This window comes from Eretmochelys imbricata, chromosome 3 (assembly GCF_965152235.1).
Source record: "Eretmochelys imbricata isolate rEreImb1 chromosome 3, rEreImb1.hap1, whole genome shotgun sequence".
Taxonomy (NCBI): Eukaryota; Metazoa; Chordata; order Testudines; family Cheloniidae; genus Eretmochelys; species Eretmochelys imbricata.
The window spans coordinates 116,088,366-116,105,976 of record NC_135574.1 but is presented as its reverse complement, the minus strand read 5'-3'; the positions used below and the strand labels follow the sequence as shown (position 1 = coordinate 116,105,976).

Here is a 17,611-nt window from a genome sequence, read left to right as displayed (position 1 = left end):
AAACGGAGTTGCTTCTAGTTCTAGGTTTCATTTGAGCGTAAAAATCTGTTCCATACAGTATAAAGCCAAGGATGCAGGGAGCCTCCCTTTTATAACATTTAGGCTAGTGGTTAGGGTGCTCAGCTGTGAGTGGGCTACTCTTACCTCTCAGGTGAGTGACCTAGCCACCTGACTACACAATGACTCTATTTCTGTCTGGCCCAATTAATATTTAATTATCTTATTAAAGTAGAATGAATTCAACAAGAGATATTGAGAGAGACCTACATCAGAATATCCCATAGTCCCGTGGCTAAGGTACTCACCTTAGAGGTTACACACCCCTATTCAAATCCCTTATCAGGCAAAGGGGGGAATTTAAACTAGGATCTCCCATATCTCAGCTGAGTACCTCATGCACTGAGCTAAAGATTAGAAGGGAGACCCCCTCTTCCCCACAGCCATTTTGTGTGGAGTGAGACAGACACCTAAACTGTTTGTTTCTTGTGAAAATGACTTAGGCACCTAAGTCACCTGACTCCAAGAGAGGGGTTCCTGGTTGTGGATCACAAGCAGAAATAGGTGCCTCCCTGCAGACCAGATTTTAAGCACCGAACTTTAACAGACCCCTGAGATGACCGGGATTCAGGACACACCTTTCCCATCAGCATCTCCCACCTGCTAGCTTAGGCAGCTGCATGCCTAACTTGCTGATCTTTGTGTATCCCATTTTTACGGTGCGCTCTCTCTCTCCCCATGCATTGTATAGGGAGCCTATGCATCTAACGTAGGCTTTGTGGATTCCTGTGATTTTCAAGGCATCTGAAGCTAGGCTCGTTGCAATGCCCAAGTTCCTTTTGTGGATTTTGGATGTACTCTCTTGAAGCCTGAACTTCAGGTCTTCTGTTTCTTGCTTTCCTCTTTTTATCAGTTATATCAAGGTTATATGCTATTAGAAAACTAGTGGTGACTAGACTATTTTCTGTAACCTTCAGCAAGATGCTAAGCTCATCTGTAAAGGTGGAGTTTTTATTGTCTGTATACATTGTTGTGTTGACTAATCATGGCTGTGTAAGAGTTGCATTAGCAGCCCTGGAGATCTGAAGTCCTTTACTCAGAATGGTCCAGTCTGGGGATGGCAGTGCAAATTGTCCTGCCAGTGTCATTAAAGATGGCAGTTCTTGCAGGAGTAGGGCAAACGCTAATTAAATATAAAGTATCTTAGCTAATAACAAAAATACCTATTCTCTCCAGCTACTGTACTGGAGGGTAGCAATTTATATCTGAATCTGTCTTTCTAAAGGTGGTATAGGTAATCCTGGAAATTACAGACCAGAGAATAGGGACAAATCAGCATGGTTTATGTAAAGGAAAATTCTGCCTCTCTGATCTGCTGGTGATCTTTTTTGTGTAGTTAAAACAGAGGATAAATGAGAAACATTACATTTATATTTGGGTATGCAAAACACTGAAAGTAATTGTGACTGTCCACACAGACACAGTGATGAGCACAATTTTTATACCAGACCATACTATCATATATTGCATATATAATAAAATCTGTAGGGCAACAAGTGATTCATATAATGAGGAAAAATTTTGCTATGGGTAAAAATGTTTACTTCAGATTTCTATTTAACAAAATCACCAAAACATATTAGAATAAAAATAAGTTAGTATTTGCGACAAACTTTGCAGGAGTTTGCTTATAAACATTATAATTTCAATAAAGTACATACAAAATGTAATGTGTTGTAAACAATTAAGGAATGCAATTATAAAACTAAACAAAGTTTATATCTACATTCCATTATCTTACATTTACTCGCTTCTCTAGTTTGAACCAGGAAATATACAAGTCCTTTGTATACAAGTAAGTGCTTATTTAAGCTTGGCTTTCTAGAGGTTATTTTGTTTCCTAAAATGATCCTGTATGCTAGCCTTAGTACTAAGCTCTATTCTGTAAAGCAGTGATGCGCAAGCTTAACTTTATCCATGAAAGTAGTTCCTTTGAAGTGATGGGAGTACTTACACTCAAAGTTAGGTATCTGCACCACTTTTTGCAAGAATGGAGCCTTACTCGTCACAATTTTGGTATATTTATATGCAGAATCAGAAGTGTAAGGTCATATTGTGTATCTGTAAGTGCAACTCCCCTTCCCTTCAAGTTCTTGAGTTCTTAAAATCACCTCTCTGTTCCATGTTAGTTTTGATGGAGGGACTGTTTTCTCTAACAACTCTGGGGCTTCAGGGACACTACTCCTACGTTGATACAACTCCACTGAGATGTGAGATGACTGTATTGTGCTCCCACTGGAGCTGATTTTAAGAACGTGAAGGAATGGGGGTTGCACTAACAGACACATAATAGCTTCTGATTTTGCATATAAATGATACCAAAATTATAGTGTAAAGGCGCCACTCTTGGAAACAGTGATCCATATACCTAACTTTGAGTATAAGTACTCCCATGACTTCAGTGGAACTACTTTCATGGGTGAAATTAAGCATGCATCACTGCTCTACAGAATGGAGCTTAGTACTAAGGCCAAAATACAGGATCACTTAGGGAACAAAATGGCTGCTGGAAAGAGAAGGGCTTATTTAAACCTAAATAGCGGCCTAGTTCTAGACCTGGATTCTTGTCTTGTGCAGATGGTGGACTTAATCCTGAATTCCTTCTTCACTGCAACTGAGCATCTTATAGACAAGAAGAATTTAAAGGAATAAGCATTGCTATTGTTCTAATAGCCTTGGAAATTTATTTAGTAGCCAGGCAAGCAGAGTCTAAAGTGAGTGGATTGTTGGTTTTATTATGGGGGCAGCAGGGGAACCTGTTCCATCCTCTCCTTTCTCCAAATAAAGTAAATCCCATGTTGCTGACATGGAGGATACTTGTTAAACGTTTTGCACAGCCAAACCAGTGCTGAGACAGGATTCTGCCTGCTAAACTCTGTTCCACTATCGTCTAGGTGACACTGAATATTTGGGGGTACTGAAGAACTTTGGTCAGCTAACCACTGGGGGTGAGGGAGAAGGTTGGAACCTGACAGCCAGGCCTAAACCAAGCTGCAGCAGAGGGTAAGTGAAACTCCTGTAGTTCAAGGGAATAATTAAATGGTACAATAACATATAAAAGGGGAGGAGACATTAATTTACAGAGACAATTACTCCTGGGGGAATTCTGCACACAATATTTTAAAATTCAGCACATCTTATGTGTCAGAATAACACAACATCATCATGCTCCAGCTGTCAGCCCCAGGCTGTCTGGCTGCAGGAGCACCTGTCGCCCTTGCTAGAGAGTGCTGGGGGGGGGGGATCAATTCTGCTGGAAAAAATAAAATTTTGCAGAGAATATTAATTCTGCATTGCACAGAATTCCAGCAGGAGCAGACTCTTCTGCAGCTTATGGTTAACGTGAGCTTGTTTTACTTGGGTTAGCATATGGGAATGATCTGTATTTCCCTGTCTCCCTTCGGATGATCCCAAGGAGTTTACATTAGTTTACATTAGTGTTAAGCCACCCTCCAGGCTGCCAAGGGGGTACAACTGCCCCTGCTTTAGAGATTGGGGAAACTGCGCCACAAAGGTAAGGGAATGATTTACCCATGGTCAGAGAACAACTTACAAATAAACCTCAGGTTTCAGAGTAGCGGCCGTGTTAGTCTGTATTCGAAAAAAAGAAAAGGAGGACTTGTGGCACCTTGGAGACTAACACATTTATTTGAGCATAAGCTTTCGTGAGCTACAAGCTCACTTCATCGGCTGCATCCGATGAAGTGAGCTCAGGAAAACCTATGCTCAAATAACTTTGTTAGTCTCCAAGCTGCCACAAGTCCTCCTTTTCTTTTAGCAAATAAACCTCAGTAGCTACCCCATGTCCCAGTCCTTTGCAGTAAATACTTTTCCCTAAAAAAGGGATCTAAGCTGCCTGGCACAGCCAGGGCAGAGAACCCAGGCGCGGGGTGACTGCATGGAGCAGCGCTTACTGATGGCGCGAGCGCTGGGCCCCAGAGAAGCAATCAGGACGTTCAGAAAAGCCGCTTCTGCTGGCGGCGCCGCATCCGGTCTCCCGCGCTCCACGTGTCCACCCCGGAGAGCGCGCGCTGCCAGCCTCCCTCCCTGCTTTTGGACACGCCCATGGGCGCGAGCGCGGGCTCGCGCTTGCCTCGCCCCTCTCCCTCAGAAGAGGGAAAATGCGAGGGAGGAGGGGCTCCTCCTCGCGAGGCCCGGGATTGGCTGCCGTTTACAGCCTCCCCGCCATTGGCGGCCGGGCTCGTGGGGCGGCACCTGATTGGCCGCCGGGATTTTGGATACCAAATTCAAAGTTTTTAAAAGTACCCGGCAAGCGCGGCAGCCGCCCAGAGTCATTCACCGGCCGCGGTTCGCGCGGAGGGAGCAGCGCCGCAGGTACTGTGGCCGGGCGAGGGGGACGGGGCTGAGGAGCCGCCGCATTGGCGCGGGGGTTGACTTGTCCCGGTCTCAGAGGCGGTGGGGCTGTGACGCGTCCCGGGTCACGGCGGGCTCGGTGCCCTGGCGTCCGTGCCCGGGCTGGGGCGCCCCGGGCTCTGGAGGGTGGATGGCGGGAGCGGGGCTCTGGCTGCGTGCCTCGGTTCTTGTGCTAGGGAAACCGAACGTGCCTCGGGGCGGGGGTTTCCCCAGGGCGGCCGCCGAGTGGCTCAGACCCGGCAGGTAGCCCGGGGGTCCTTCGGGGGCCGCCAGCCTCCTATCACCCCCCCACCCCTTCCCCAGGGCCTTGCAGCCACTTCCCCCCCCGGTCACTCCTCTCGGTCTCCCGCCCTGCGGCGGGATGGCGGGCCCCGGGCTGCTCCCCCCAAGCGAGGGAAGCGCCAGCCCCGGGGGTCTTGGCGGGCGGGAGGAAGGCTGAGGAGCAGCCGCGCAGCCCCGTCTCCCGCCCGTCCAGGCCATGCCGCCGGGAGAGGACACTGCCTAAACTGGCGGTAGATTGGCCCCGCGGCCCTCTGGGGGGGGGAGGGGGGTGATTAAAAATGAGGGAAAGAGGAGGCAAGACCTGTCTCAGTGTGAGGATGGCAGAGTTGGGGGCTCTTCTGTCGGCAGCGGCCCAGCTCAGGCACTGGGTGCTGGGAATGGAAATACACTGACAGCTCTCAGACCCTGCAATGTACTAACCACGCTAGGAACAGATGCACTGAGCTGATGTAGCTTTAGAGACCGCAGAAGGCGGCCAGGAACTCATTTGTGCTGCAAACAAGGCCATTAGGGGCACCTTCTCTAACCACAGCCCAGAGGGGGTCACCTTCACTAATTCAGGTATACAAGAACCACATCTTTGCCCCATTCACAGTACACAGAGGGAACCAATTATTTTTATTTCACTCCAAAAAGATATGCATCACCCTAAATATACAGGGGACACTTCTTCCCTCCACCTCAAACATTTATGGAACACCCTTTTCCCCAAACTCCTGGAAATGCCTATGATTGTAACCCCTTAAAAATCCTGGGTACTCCTCACTCTCCGCAAACACAGGAGTTGGTTTTGCCTTTGTACTATGACCACATGGAAGGACACTTCTCAGGCTATTCCCAGTGTGCAGGAGATCACATCTCTTTCCCCCCCTCTACGAACACACAGGAGAAATATCCATCAGGGCAACATAGCGTACCCTCCTATTTCACCACTAACATATGTGAAGGGATATCTCCATTAACATTAAGGGATACTTAGCTTCCCAAACATGCCCTGCTCCCAGTCAGCAAAATTGTGCCTGGGGGTGGCTTCTCCTCCCCCTCAACCACCATTTCCTCCCCTTCGTGGTGGGGGTTGAGACACCTCCACCTTGCCTCTGAAGTGTACTTTGGCTTGGTACCCTGTGCAGGAGCCCCTATCCTGGTTCTGCCTGGTGGCAAATTAATATCCAAGAAGCAGTATGTCCAGTTCAGTGACTGCCTGCCAACTGTCCTCCTTAAGTCATGGAACCCTCTCACTAACACTCTGTTCCTTCTAGGGCAGTGGTTTTCAAACTTTTTTCTGGCGACGCAGTTGAAGAAAATTGTTGATGCCCATGACCTAGCGGAGCTGGGGGTGAGGGATTTGGGGTGTGTGAGGGGCTCAGGGCTGGGGCAGAGGGTTGGGGTGCGAGGGTGAGGGCTGTGGGGTGGGGCCGAGAATGAAGGGTTCAAGGTGTGGGAGGGGGCTCAGGGCTGGGGCAGGGGGTTGTGGTGCAGGAGGGAGTTTGGCCTGGTGGGTGCAGGCGCTGAGGTGGGGCTGGGGATGATGGGGGAGGGATAGCTCAGTGGTTTGAGCATTGGCCTGCTAAACCCAGGGTTGTGAGTTCAATCCTTGAGGGGGCCATTTAGGGATTGGGGGCAAAAATTGGGGATTGGTGCTGCTTTGAGCAGGGGGTTGGACTAGATGACCTCCTGAGGTCCCTTCCGACCCTGATATTCTATGATTCTGTGAGGGGTTTGGGGTGCAGGAAGGGGCTCTGGGTTGGGGAGGCTTATCTCAGGCGGCTCCCAGTCAGCAGCGCAGCAGGGGTGCTAAGGCAGGCTTCCTGATTGTCCTGGAACTGCACTGTGCCCCGGAAGTGGTCCAGCTCTTGCCCGCAAGCACTGCCCCCCACTGTTCCCATTGACCGAGAACCAGCCAATGGGAGTGCGGAGCCAGCGCTTGGGGTGGGGGCAGCATGCAGAGCCCAGTGGCCCCCCCGCCTAGGAGTCGGACCTGCTGCTGGCTGCTTTCAGGGCACAGCGAGATGTCAGAACAGGTAGAGTCTAGCCGGGCAGCACCGCTGATGGGACTTTTAACAGCCTGGTTGGCAGTGCTGACCACAGATGCTCCGACCCAGTGCCTTACATTCCGTGACCCAGTACTGGGTCGCCATCCGCAGTTCAAAAACCACTGTTCTAGGGGCCACTTGGAAATACATTGAATGTACTATGGTGTTTAAGACAGGAAGTGAGGATGCCATTATATCCATCATAAAAAGCAGAAAAAAAAGTTAGTGAATTATTTTTGGCACAATTATATCCAGGGTAACACTCTATTCTTATGAAAAGGTGCTGTTGGAATTTTAATGATCACTGATTGGGACCTGAAAGGCATGCACTCAAGTAGTAGAGTGCCCTAACTCCATTCTGGAGTATAGATTCAGGATTGTCTCTGTGGAGAGAGTGCCATATTTTGAATACTTGACTTCCTACAGCACTGGTTGTTTTCCACTTCCAGGGTCTCCTTCAAGTACTGACTTGGCCCAACTGTGCTTGGCTTTTGAAAACTGGCAAGATACATTTTTTTAGTACTATTTTCAGTAACTACTGTTTTGTGTGGATTTGGAGAAGAGCTACCTATTCATAATAAGATCTGATGGTACTTCTTGCAAGACTTAAAAGTGATGCTTGTATGGTATCCAAATTACAATTGGGAAATTGCATTCTGCCCACTAACCCATCCTCCTACATATTCAGTTGGAGAAGTTACTCAGTTTCGTTCTGAAAAATGTATAGTGGAGTTGGTCTAAAACAGCTTTTGCATTTCATTTCAAGTTGGCTGCAGTTAAGTGGCGGAAAGGTTCAAATGTGCTGTGAATGTCACTTTTGTAAATGGTAGACTGAATTCCGCATTACGGAATTTGGAGCCCCATTAAAAGAATGGCTCTGACTAAATTCAGACAGTATAAGTAGAACTTCAGCTCAGGACACATGCTCACTCAATCAATGCAGGATAGCTGGCTGCCTGGTTGGTCCAAAATATCCTAGAGCTTCGTGTCAGCAGGAGAGAAATAGGGAAACTATAAAATGGAGCTTATCTACCATGAAAAGAAATGAAGCGGAGCTATGTGATACCTTTCCCTCCCTCACAGCATTTTTTTTTCTAAGAATAGAGAGGAGTTCCCCCTCCGCACCTATACTATCTAGCAGCCAGTGCGAAGGTAGAACTCTCCATCCCAGACATCTCAGAAAGTATAAGAATAGGCATGTATTCTGTGGAAAACTGGAAATTTACACAAATTGTCCATTAGTATAAGACGCATGGTGAAACATTAAAATACGTGTTTTTTTACTGGATCTTTCATTAAAAAGATCACCATAATCTATTCTGTAGTATTCAGTTTGATACAAACAATTATTTAAATGTTTTTCTGTAAGATTAAAGGTCTGTTGGGAAAGGACGAAAGTCTTGTATTGATGGGTTCTTAGAGCATTTCCATATAGGATGAATTTTAAATGGACAGGTGAGCCCAGAAGTTTGGCAGGTTGTCCTCGTATGTATCTGATGGTAAATGTCTTCCAACTTAAACATTTTCTTCTTGGTGTTGTGTGCTTTTAGCATAGGGATTAGGGACATATGACTGGAAGGGACCTCCTGGTTCGTAGAGTACAGTCACAGGGAATCCTGTTGTCACACGGAATCTCATCACTTAAGTGGAAACCTACAATACTTGTTTGCCATAGAGAAATTTGGTTTAACTGTGCAACTGACTTGTTCTGGCTAGAGCTGTTTTGGATTAATACTTTGTTGTTTTGTTGCAGGATACAAACCAGAAAATAATGAAAGCAAACCTTAACCACTCCACGAAAATGAAATGTGATTTTAATTGTAACCATGTCCGCTCTGGACTCGCACAATTAAAGACTGATGCAGTAAAGGCAAGACTAGAAGAATCCTCTACCTCGAATTATGAGGAAGGGTCTTGTAAAGACTGTGTTAAAGAATATCAGAGGCTATTGCATAGTGAACTGCAGAATGCAACACCCAGGAATTTTGACCCCAAAGCTGAAGGAAGGCTTGTACATAACAAAGAAAACCAGCAAGTATTGTACAGATTTGGTGAAGGTGCCTGTGAAATGGAGGCATTGGAAAACAGTAGGTTTAATGAGGAGAGTGGTTACTCCTCTATGTTGAGCAGCGAGTACAATGATCCAACAGAACATGAGGACAGTATATTACTGGCGGGAAATATATATGGCACACCAAATCACTGTCTCATGAACCAAAGCCAAGCACAGCTTTCCAAAAAAACCTTGTTACCAGTTACCTATTTTGAAGAACTGGTTTGCTCAACTTTGAAAAAAAGTGGTAAAAGAAATCTTAAATCATGGGCTATTGTGGACAGAATTGTTTCCCGGGGAAGCGTTGGACTTAGGAATCTAATTGGCAGAAAAATGGGATTAGATGGAATAGACATTCTTGGTGAACTCTTCCAAAGGCACCTCAGACATCTTTTAGCAAACATCTTAAGACATCTTGATGAGATGGACTTAATAAAGTAAGTTTACTAACCTTATGGGAGTTTGTCATTGGGAAAGCAATAGTGCTAGTGGGAACCAGAAGGGATGCTGCTCTGTGCATATGAGCTTGACTTCTGCACATTGGTTAGTATTATGTTACAACTTCAAAAGTATCCTAAAAAGTTGCATTACTCAACATGATGCATGTTGCTATATAGGAGTGATGTGCATCTTTCATAGAAAAAGTATAATACTCCAGTTCTACAAAACTACCATGAAAATCTACCAAAATTCACTCATTTGCCCTTACCATGACACAATGTTTATTTGCCTGTTCAAAATTTTAAAAATTTCTATTGTCCGTTCATATGGTAAGCTCACTGGGACAGGCACCCTCTCACGTTTTATATTTGCACAAGTCTAGCACATTTTGAGTACTGCCAGATATAAATAGAAGAGAGGTAATGGAATAGCCTGCCTCTTGAAGGGGGTGGGAGGGTGTGGACTCAGTCTCTTGAGGACACTTACACTAGTGGACTAGATCTTGGACATATTTTTGAGCAACAAGTTTATTTTTTACTTTCAGAAGTTGTTAAGGTGTTTGTGTTTTCACTACAGTGTGGCTAAAGTGAGTCCAACATGGAAGAAAATTCTAAAGGAAGACAAATGGGCTTTCCAAGTGTATAGTAAAGCAGTGAAAAACCTTTCTGTAAGTTCCTGCATTTGATAACTTTAAATCTGAATCAGTGATATACAACCTGTTGCTTGAGGGCTAGCTGTGGCTCTTGAGGATGAAGATCAAAAAAATTATTTGATTATATATTGAAAATATGTTCTCTGAGCTGGGCCCTGTGATATTTAAACTGAGGTGTTTAAATCCTGTTAAGGTTGACATCCTTTTTTTAACCTGAAGTGCAAACCTGGAAAATCTGGACTAAAAGTTCACTTCTTGGTGGAAAAGAGACAAACATTCCTATTCATCACAACAAAATATTGATGAAAAAATTGTTTAGTTTTAAAATTTTGCTGTTGACTCAATTGCATGATTTGTCAAATGGTTAAAAATTGTGGTAACTTGGAAATAATGTTCAGCATAATTGAAGATTATTGAAGTTAATGGTGGCCTAAACCATGTTGTCCCACAGATGTTTAAAAGAGGGCTATCCATGAATTGCATTTAACTCAAGCAATTAACTCAAAACAAATTAACTCGATTAAAAAAATTAATCACAGTTTTAATCACACTGTTAAACAATAATAGATACCAATGTAAATTTATAATTTTGTGGATGTTTTTCTACATTTTCAAATATATTCATTTCAATTACAATACAGAATACAAAGTGTGCAGTGCTCACTTGCACTGTAAAAAAGAAACAAAAGAAATAGTATTTTTCAGTTCTGCAGTGCAATCTCTTTATTGTGAAAGTACAACTTACAAATGTAGAATTATTTTTTTACATAACTTTTGTTTTTGAGTGCAATGTAAAAATGTTAGAGCCTATAAGTCCACTCAGTCCTACTTCTTGTTCAGCCAATTGCTAAGACAAACAAGTTTGTTTATATTTATGGGATGTAGTGCTGTCTGTTTCTTATTTACAGTGTCACCTGAAAGTGAGAATAGGTGTTTGCGTGGTACTGTTGTAGCTGGCATTGCAAGATATTTACGTGCCAGATATGCTGAATACTCCTATGCCCCTTCATGCTTCGACTTGTAGATCGCACTATCTTTTGCATTTTCACGATAAAAAGATTGTACTACAGTACTTGTATGAGGTGAACTGAAAAATACTATTTTTTTGGTTTATCATTTTTTCAGTGCAAATATTTGTAATAAAAAAGAATAGAAAGTGAGCACTTACACTTTGTATTCTGCGTTGTAATTGAAATTAATAGATTTGAAAATGTAGAAAAACATCCAAAAATATTTCTAGTAAATTTAAATTGGTATTCTATTGTTTAACCGTGTGATTAATCACCTTTTTTAAATCTTGTGATTAATTGTAATTAATATTTTAATCGTTTGTCAGCCCTCCTTTAAAATAGTAATAAGAATAGCTACTTATACCAAAAGTACAGGTAAAATGAAAGCCACATAGCTTACTATCAAGGTTTGAAAAAATTACCATAAACTTGCTCGCCAAAGAAAAGTTTACGAAGAAAACTTCAATACTTTATTTTAAAGATACACAGCTACTTTACATCAAAGTTAAATTTTTATACTGACAGTTACTTAGAGGAGCCTTGTTAAATCTTAACCTCATTTTACTTCTTGACAGGATGGTAGTGTACAGCCCTCAGGACATACTGTAACAAGGGAATATGTTCTGTATCGAGCAGCTTTAGCTTCTGTTCAGACCGCAGCCCCTCCAAACAGCTCATCCAAAAAAGCATCCAGATCCAAATCATCCAACCAGAGCAATCAGAATGGTTCTTACAGCCGACACATGGAGTTTTCTGAGGTAATACTGATGTTTTTATTCCTCTTTAACTGCTAATGTGCTGTCAAGAATAGCACGTGAACAGTTTGTAACTCATGTTTCTAAAATGAACACCACAGTTTTAACCACTGGTAACACTTTGCAAGTATAACTGACAAATTTAGATTATGGAACCTATTTTTGCTGTATGTATAAAACTGGGTGGGGAGTTATATAATACAATGGGATGGTCTTCATTGAATAAGGCTATGAGAAGAATACTTGGGTGTAAATCTTAGCTCAGGGCACAAGTGAAAAGTAATTTTGTGGCTTCCCCCTGATTGCCATCTGTGTGCAGTGAGTTTTCCAAACATACAGTCCCTGCCCTCAAAGAATTGTCTCACTTTGTAATATAACATGACTAGCAGTGTCTACTCAAGAAAAGCCAATGACTAACAGGCCTGTACTAACTTATTTTTAAAGATTGACACATATCAACGCAACTATTGAAGGAAATCTGTATATTGCCTGCCCATGCTATGCTTCTCTTACTTCAAGTTTTATGGCATTGAAAAAAAGGCTCTTTTTCCAAAAATGTACATACTAGCGTGCCTCAGAATGAGACTGCTGAAGTTTTGTTTTGTATTCTTAGCCCCTTTATTCACCCAAGAGTAAGGCCTCACATACTCTGCAACCTTCATTGAAGAAGCCTGTCATAAAACAGTTCATCTTGTATAGAAGGGATCATAGCCATGCCTCTAAAACTAGGCTGAATCTGTGTTTTCAGGAAACTTCTTGACAACAATGTTTTAAATGTTGTTCCCTAACACAATAGCACTGGACAACCGGATGGTGAAACTGACTAAACTGACCAGTCTATCTCCCAAGGAGCATAAATGGTGAAAAGATAGAATTCTGATTACTCTGTGTTTTGGACCCCTCTTGTTTGCCTGTCATATGGCTTATCTAAAAAGTATTGTTGTTGTACACATTAAAGATGAATTGCCAATACATGTGCTGAATCTCCACCCCCAATCAAATTGTATGGAACATTCAGCACAGATTTGTGTGGTTTCTTTGGTAAATTGTATCTCTTGCTTTGGCTTTATAGTTTGCCTCAAAATTAAGACTAATTTTTCCTACTTTGGCCACAGGACTGTTGTCCTTGATGTGCTGAATCTGCACTTTGGGACCAGTGGCTTTTGCTGTTCAACAATTTACTAACCTCCAGATTTTCCAGTTCAGTTCATTTGCCTGGTGTCTTTCAAATCAGAGTAGTTTCTGACTTCATTTTAGTTGGGTGTGTTGGTTGGCTAATAGCTGCCGCAAATTCAGTGTTTTACCTGTTTAGAGATGATTATGAGGTTAACCAAGTGCTTCATAGTTGGAATAAGTTACAAATATTACAGTCCACAGCAAAGTATCCAGGTTAGGCAGATCTGTTACTTCATCTGATAATACATTCAATACTGACTTCACAAAGACAAACAAGTGTAAAGTTTCTGTAAACCCACATTCATAACTTTCAGTGTTGCTGTTCTTTGGCTGCTGCTTTTAGCCATTCCACATCAAACTCTAGTATGTTTTCCATGAAATCCATAAGACTAAAATTGAAATGTAATCTGAGTGTACCGATTAGTGATTTTTGACTGCCTCTGGTTGAGTGCCCAACTTGAGGTGTCTTTTTTGGGGTGGGGGGATTTTTGGGGAAGAGGGACTGATTTTCAGAGCGTGGATGCTCACCACTTCTGAAAATTAGTTCTATTTATAGTGTTTTAAGTTGAATGTAATTCTAAATGGATGGTAGTCCCTTATGAAAGTAAATGTAGTTGAGGCCCATCATATATGTTCTTTAGATGAGGGCTGAGGGATCCAGGCTTATTTCCATTTACTTATTTATTTATTACTCTGCAATGAGAGACTTAGTCCAATGTTCTGGTTACCCTTGACAATGTTTTAGAAAGCGTCTTAGATCTGTTTCCATAAAATCGTACATATCCAATAGCTCATCAACAGTATAACTCTAGTAAGTTGATTAACCTCACCACAGAATCCCCACTAGAGTTCCATACCACCACTCTCCAGCTCTTTCACTCATCCTTCGGGAGAAGGGAGAAAAGAAGGGTCTTGCAACATTCCCTGAAGACTAACAAACTCAGGGGGAAGTTTATAAAACAAGGGGGAAGACTTGGTGTTTGTGTATTTACTCGTTCCAGTGATTATTTCGCTAAAAATAAATGTATATTTTCCCAATAGGCTGCCAAGACCTTGAAAAACACTGAAAACCTTAAGGTTTGTAGTCGCTGCAGCTCACCTGCAAAATATGACTCCTATCTACAGAGGGCAACATGCAGCCGTGAAAGCTGTAGCTTTGACTTTTGCACCAAGTGCCTGTGCTGCTACCACAATTCCAGAGACTGTGCAAGTGGCAAACCTGTGAAATCAAGCTCTCAGCTAGGACTTCTTCCTGGCACCAAAAAGAGCAAACAGAATTTGCGGAGATTGTGATCTGTTGTGCTGTCAGCAGCTGCTATTCTATCACAGAGGTTAATTCAGAGATGAAAGTTATCCTAAAGAAAAGTGAATGTGGGAGTGGTTCTTAGTAAATATCTTTTTAAAAAATAAGTTGAATGTATTCTAGATCCATTTCTCAGCTGTAGTCAATTTTTAAAAAACTTTTGAGACTTTTCAGAAATTTGTCCATACCCAAACATGTTTTTTTACTGATTTATAAAATTTAAAAGAAAAATTTAGATACGAATTCTACAGTATCTTTTAAAGGATGTTCTTAACTATTAACTTAAATTAAAAAAAAAAAAAAGCAAGGTTAAATGATCATTTTTGGCAAGTATTCCTACATGTCTGAAGCTAGCATTTTTCAATGGGGGGGTGGAAGAAGAATTGTTTTAAGGATTGAATTTTGTTTTAATTAAGTAATATTTGATTTTATTGTTCCAGAAAAGTCTTTTAAATGAGTTTACAGTGGAAATTTGAATTGGAGTGTGCATATTAATGAGGTCCTTTTATATACAAAAAGTTGTGGGACTCTTTGTTTTAGAGTACATGCTTTGCATTTGAGCCTCATCAGTCTAAAATTGGAACTTTAAGTTAAATTTTCAAAACACTAGCTGGTCTGATGATTTACGTGAAATTAATCTTGGATTTGACTGGTGTTTCTTCATTCCTCGCCTGCTGGTATGATCAAGGAGCTACAAACTGACCTAGGACTCTTGCCATACTGACTCCATTCCAAAAAAGTGTTAAAAAAAAAAAAAAAAAAAAGTATATAGTACATTGCTAAAGAAATGATTTGTCACTTTTCTTCAAATTGTATGTTAAATTTTAGATGTTTGTATATATGTAAATATGACTTTAAATATTTGTCAGTCTACCTTTTATACTGTAAATGTGAAAATAAATTAAAATGTTTTCAACAGAATTTAATGTAGATGCTCTGTAGTTCCTGATTTTGTTACATCATAATATCAGTTCTAACATTAGTCCACGTCTAACATTTTTTGGGATTTCCAATCCCTAAAAGTTTAATTATAAAAAAAAAAATATTCCACCTTCCCTTTTTGTGTAAAACTCGCATTGAATCCGTTCCTGAGGTTCAGGCCATCTGCAATTCCCATGAAAGATAATGGGAGGTGAGTGCTCATCACTCCAAGAACAAGCCCATTATCAGTGAAGATCTACTGTGGACTCAGTAGTTTGTGGTTCTAATTTTCTGGATCCAGTCCACAGACAACTTGTCACTACTGTTCTGTGGTGTTTAAAGGCAGGCTCTGAAACAGAAGACTCTGAAACGACTGCTGCCAGATGTAACTACCTGAGTATTGGCAACCGCTGTGGGCCCCTACAGCCTCGGTAGATAGATTTCAGACAACGAAAGAGCAGCACAGTAGGTCGTATATTGACTTCCTGTTCTTAGTGCTTGTTCTTATTATTCTGTCAGAATGCTGCATCCTGGCTTTGCTCAGCTTTTTTCTTAATTTTGCAACCAAGTTGGGAATAGTAGTGCAGACCAACCTCGATCATGTTAATCATTGTCTTAACATCGGTTAGTGCAGACTTAAATGTGGTTAAAATGCCAGTGTGTGCCTGAGCCTTGTCTATACTAGTGCTCCAACAAGTGGAGCTATATGGTAAGACTATTTCTAAGTCTATGCAGACATGCTCTTCTGGCCGAGGAAGAATAGTGTTTGCAAGGGAGATGGCCCTGAGGATGGGGAAAATGGTGTCCAGTGCCATTTGCCGGGAACTGGAAAAGATAAGGTTGCTTTAGTGATTGCTTTTTCATATAGTTGTAAGGTGATACATTGAGCTCATTACAAAGATTTATAGGTTAACAAGCTTATGGATTGTAAAATATATTTTGTTGTATCCATCATGTCTCACAGTTGTAACACTTTCTGCGGAACAGACATTTTGGTTGGGGCCGTAGGACTTCCCCTTCTTCTATAGATCTCTGCCAACAGAGCCAAGCATTAAGTCTCGGACCTTTTTGGCAGAACATTCAGATGTCTTAACTCAAAACTTTTCTATGCCTGCTTTGGAACTTAGGTTTATTTAGCCAGCAAATTTGCTTTTTTGGAGCAGGTCAGACTAAGTAGGGGAACACCTATCTTGCCAGCAGGACCCAGTTCTGTAGATGTGCTCTAATGCAGACCACTGATAGGCTGGGTGCAGGACAGCACTCAAGAAGACAGCCAGGAAACAGGGAAACATAGGCAAGCATGAGGTGTTGTGAATGAGCAGGTGCCATGCAGTTTTGGCTATTAGACATGAGCTACCTAAGCGGCTGACCTGGCTTAAATGTCTAATTCCAGGAGAAGTTCACAGCTGAGGATTCCAAGTGGAGTGTAGTGCTTATCTAGCCCACAAACCAGGTCAGTCAGCTGTTTAGGTGCCTACATCCTTCTCAGCATTTTCTTCATGGCTAGTTTGGGCAGCTCCCTGCTCAGCTTGCTGACTTCTGAGGATGTTAGGGCTTTCCTTTGTTAGGGCTTGTCTACACTGTTAGTGCCCACCAACTTGGGTGTGAATTCTAGTGAATACCAGCGTGTTGTGTGCTAATATGGCCATGTGGAGCCTGCTGGTTTCCATTAAAAGTTCCTAGTGTGTGTTGACGTAGTTCAGTTTCACAGTGCTATGTCAGTACACACTGGGAAACTTTTTATATGAGCCAGCAGGGTCCATATGGACAAGTTAGTGTATGACATGCTGATGTGCACTAGAATTTACCACTCAGCTGGTGTGCACTAACGCATCATGTAAACAAGTCCTTAGAGACCTAATCCTCACCGTGAATTGTTTGGGAAGCATGAGTGCCTAGCTTGTGGCTGACGATTCTACTAGACAACAGGGCATGTAGCAGGCAGGCATTGCAACATTGAACTGATCAATGTCTAAGCCAGTGGTTTTCAAACATTTTTTTCTGGTGACCCAGTTGAAGAAAATTGATGCCCTTGACCCAACGGACCTGGAGATGAGGGGTTTGGGTTGTGGGAGGGACTCAGGGCTGGGGCCGGGAATGAGGGGCTCAGGGTGTGGGACGGGCAGATCTGGGAGTGCAGGCTCAGGTGGGGATAAGGGGTGCAGGGGGCGCTTAGGGCTGGGGCAGGGTGTTGAGGTGCAGGAGGGAGTCAGGGCTCTGGGCTGGGTGTGCAGGAAGGGGCTCTGGATTTGGGGGGGGCTTAGGGCTGGGGCAGGGGATTGGGGCACAGGCTTACCTCAAACAGCTCCTGGTCAGTGGCGCAGCAGGGGTGCTAAGGCAGGCTTCCTGCCTGTCCTGGCATCGTGGACCTTGCTGCACCCTGGAAGCAGCCCGCAGCAGGTCTGACTCCTAGGCAGAGGCGCAGGGCTCTTGCCCACAGGCACTGTCCCACGCCTCCCGCCAGCTACTATTGGCCAGGAACCAGCCAATGGGAGTACGGAGCCGGTGCTCGGGGCAGGGGCAGCGCATGGAGCCCTGTGCCCCCCTCCCCCTC

The 17,611-nt window shown here is 43.1% G+C and overlaps 1 protein-coding gene across 4 annotated transcripts; it reads left to right on the top strand.

Annotated features, from left to right (window-relative positions):
• The first annotated feature begins 3 nt into the window (after positions 1-3).
• FBXO5 (F-box protein 5) lies at positions 4-15,057 on the top strand. 4 transcript variants are annotated; one of them, XM_077813219.1, is made up of 6 exons: positions 4-877; positions 2,952-3,060; positions 8,500-9,236; positions 9,817-9,907; positions 11,478-11,660; positions 13,875-15,057. In XM_077813219.1, the coding sequence occupies exons 3-6, from the start codon at positions 8,518-8,520 to the stop codon at positions 14,124-14,126; spliced, it is 1,245 nt and encodes a 414-aa protein (XP_077669345.1). In that variant the 5' UTR covers positions 4-877; positions 2,952-3,060; positions 8,500-8,517; the 3' UTR covers positions 14,127-15,057. The 4 variants fall into 4 exon arrangements, with proteins under 4 accessions (XP_077669345.1, XP_077669343.1, XP_077669347.1 ...); XM_077813217.1 differs by lacking the exon at positions 4-877 and adding an exon at positions 2,661-2,771; XM_077813221.1 differs by lacking the exons at positions 4-877; positions 2,952-3,060 and adding an exon at positions 4,373-4,392.
• The last annotated feature ends 2,554 nt before the right edge of the window (positions 15,058-17,611 follow it).